This window comes from Colobus angolensis, unplaced genomic scaffold (genome assembly GCF_000951035.1).
Source record: "Colobus angolensis palliatus isolate OR3802 unplaced genomic scaffold, Cang.pa_1.0 Scaffold36, whole genome shotgun sequence".
In the NCBI taxonomy this organism is placed as follows: Eukaryota; Metazoa; Chordata; class Mammalia; order Primates; family Cercopithecidae; genus Colobus; species Colobus angolensis.
This window is the reverse complement of record NW_012116932.1, coordinates 2,149,921-2,153,086: the sequence shown is the minus strand read 5'-3', so window position 1 is coordinate 2,153,086 and position 3,166 is coordinate 2,149,921. Positions and strand designations below refer to the sequence as shown.

The 3,166-nt window shown below is 48.0% G+C and overlaps 1 protein-coding gene across 1 annotated transcript in view; it reads right to left on the bottom strand.

Moving 5' to 3' along the window:
• Window positions 1-3,166, bottom strand: part of CASP14 (caspase 14, apoptosis-related cysteine peptidase) — a 10,069-nt gene that overhangs the window by 4,309 nt on the left and 2,594 nt on the right. Inside the window, exons 2-4 of the mRNA XM_011953225.1 lie at window positions 2,275-2,347; window positions 686-835; window positions 359-584 (exon numbers count right to left, since the gene is read on the bottom strand). Coding sequence (XP_011808615.1) covers window positions 359-584; window positions 686-835; window positions 2,275-2,301 — 403 coding nt within the window. The 5' untranslated portion in view covers window positions 2,302-2,347. The remainder of the gene's footprint in view (window positions 1-358; window positions 585-685; window positions 836-2,274; window positions 2,348-3,166) is intronic.

Below are 3,166 nucleotides of genomic sequence, written 5' to 3'. Positions count from 1 at the left end.
CATGAGCCATGGTGCCTGGTTTCAGCTGGGGCTTTGGATCTGGGACTGGCTTGGATAAAAACACAGACTTGGTTGGGCATGGTGGGAGGCTGAGGCAGGAGGATTGCTTGAGCTCAGGAGTTTGAGACCAGCCTGGGCAACATAATGAGACCCTGTCTACAAAAATTAGCCTGACATAATGGTGGGAGCCTGTAGTCCCAGCTATTCAGGAGGCTGAGGCAAGCGGATGGCTGGAGCCTGGGAGATGGAGATTGCAGTGAGTTGAGATTGCACCACTGCACTCCAGCCTGGGTGCTGTCTCAAAAAACAAAACAGAAACAACAAACCAGAGACTCTGTGCTCTTGGATCTGTCCCCACCTCCTCGACAGGCCTGTATGATGTACACCTTGGGCTTGGCTCGCAGGGCCTGGCAGTTCTTGTTGTTCAGGGCCTCGAAGAGATTCTCCAGCTTGACCATCTCCCCATCTTCTCCCTTGAGGAAGCCTTCCCTCCCGTGAGCCATGAGTACCACGAAGGCACAACTGATGGGATCTTCCCGGGAATCGATGGCCTGCTGGAATTTTTCCAGCTCTTCCTGGAATTGCTGGAGTAAGAGGAAGAACCAGACTCAGCTGGGTCCTCATAGCCCACATATCCGACCTAGTACCTTTCCCCCAACCAGGCCTGGAGTAGGCACCCCAATACCTGGGCAGTGGGGTCTCTCTTCATGGTGCTTTCAAATCTCAGCTGCCGAAACATGTATTCCAGAGCATCCAGGTCTTCTTCGGAACCTTCCCGGGCTTTGGTGACACACAGTGTTAGGGCCAGGCGGGCACCTGACATATCATATTTCTCCTGGACCAAGAGATGACAAAAATCAGCATGGGGAGGTTTGAGGAGAAGCAGATGTAGTCAAAAGAGGCATGCAGGCTGGGTGTGGTGGCTTATGCCTGTGATCTCAGCACTTTGGGAGGCTGAGGCGGGAGGATTGCTTGAGCCCAGGAGTTCAAGACCAGCCTGGGCAACATAGTGAGACTCTGTCTCTACAAAAAAATGAAAAAATTAGCTGGGTGTGCTGCTGTGCGCCTGTGGTCCCAGCTGTCTTGGAGGCTGAAGTGGGATGATTGCTGGAGCCTGGAAGGTTGAGGCTGCAGTGAGCCATGATCTTGCCACTGCATTCTAGCCTGGGCAACAAGTGAGACCCTGTCTCAAAAATGAACAAACAAAACAAGAGAGGCTTGGACTTAAGGTTGCCAGGTATAATACAAAATGCTCAGGTGCATTTAAGTTTCAAATAAAAACCAAGTACCTTTTTAGTATAAGTATATCCCAAATATTGCATGGGATATACTTATACTACACAATTATTTGTTGTCGATGTGAAATTCAAATTGAGTTGGGTGTCATTTAGTTTTAGTTCCTAAATACAGTAACCCAACCTGGGGTCTAGCTCTGTTCTAGCTTAGTATGAACTTGGGGGAAGTCAACTGCCCCCATCTGAGCCTCAGTTTCCAAATACAGACAATGAGTGTGTGTGTGATTTTGAAGATCCCTTCCAGTTGTCGTATTTTGTGGCTTTGCAAGTCTCCTCATCCTCCCCAAGAGTGTTCTGAGCATTCCTCTGTTACTTCCGCACTTGCAGAGGTCTCAGAGTTTCGGAAGCTAATACTGAGAACCCATCTAAGGAAGAAGAATATTGGGGGTCAACATTTCTTTTCAGAACAGAAGCAGGGTACTGAGGACCACAGTGATAAGAACTTCATCTTTTAAAACATCAACATAAGTACTTTGGGAGGCCAAGGTGGGCAGATCATGACCATCCTGGCTAACACTGTGAAACCCCGTCTCTACTAAAAACACAAAAAGTTAGTAGGCCCAGCTACTTGGGAGGCTGAGGCAGGAGAATGGCGTGAACCCAGGAGGCAGAGCTTGCAATGAGCCGAGATGCGCCACTGCACTCCAGCCTGGGCGACACAGCGAGACTCCGTCTCAAAAAAAAAAAAAAAAAAATCAACATAAAATTGTTTATTGCAGGACTTCTCAGAACCTTTAATGTGTTGAGAAGAACTTGATCATTGGCGACAGATGTAGCTGTGTTTGACTGCCCCCAGCCCCCAACCCAACTTGGGTTCCATCTCTGAGTCCTTTTTTGCTGTTTGATTAACTACAGAGTACCTCCTAGCTCTGAGTTCAGGTCAGGATTTTTCCACTCCCTTCACTCTTTCCAAAACATTAAGATCCTCACCTTCCTTCTCCTCGTATGATCACTCTCCCCCAACCTGCACCCAGCCTACCTCCTCCGAAGACCGCAGATTGCTCATTTCTCCTTTGGTTGTGAGCCCCGGCTCTCAGCACCCTTGTCTGATCCTGGGGGTCAAGAGAAGATAGGTTAAAGGTTTCTAAAGGGAGGTCGAAGGGCTCAGGGGACAAACTCTAATGCATCTGGATTTTTGAGACTAAATAGCACTCCAGTGTTGGAGATATGGTCCGTGGACAGATCTGGGCAATAGAGGATAATCCATGAAGTAGTAATATATCGCCCCTAGAATGACAATTTCATAATGTCTTTCATTTCTGGATGTCTTCGTCAGAACTGCTGGGCCTACCCCACAATTCCGCCCCCCGCACCCACCAGAAAACTTCCTATGTCTCCATTGGGTCATTCACCAGCTTGTGATGGACCAAACTTCCCCCTGAAAGCCCTGGAATGAGGAGCAGGGCAAGCGGCCCATGTGTTTTCCTCTTCTATCCGGGAGATGACGGGCTGGGGAAGCCATCTCAAGGAGATGCCTTGGAGGAGCGTTTAAAAGGAGAATGTCATCAAAGTGGGGAATGCAACTTTGATATTATCTCACTGGGTCTCCAATATGAAGGGGTCCATCCACCTCCCTCGCTCTTCCTTGAGTCTGAACGTTCTCCATTCTCATCTCCGAGTCCTGTTCTGTTCTCTGGCTGCACAGACAGACTTTTGTTATACTCTTGGCATTTCCCCATCTCTTTGCCTTTTCCTACACTTTCTCTTCAGTAGGGAATGCTTTTTTTGTCTTTTCTTTCTTTCTTTTCTTTTCTTTTCTCCTTCCTCCCTCCCTCCCTCCCTCCCTCCCTCCCTTTCTTTCTTTTTTCTTTCTTTCTTTTTCTTTCTTTCTTTCTTTCTTTCTTTCTTTCTTTCTTTCTTTCTTTCTTTCT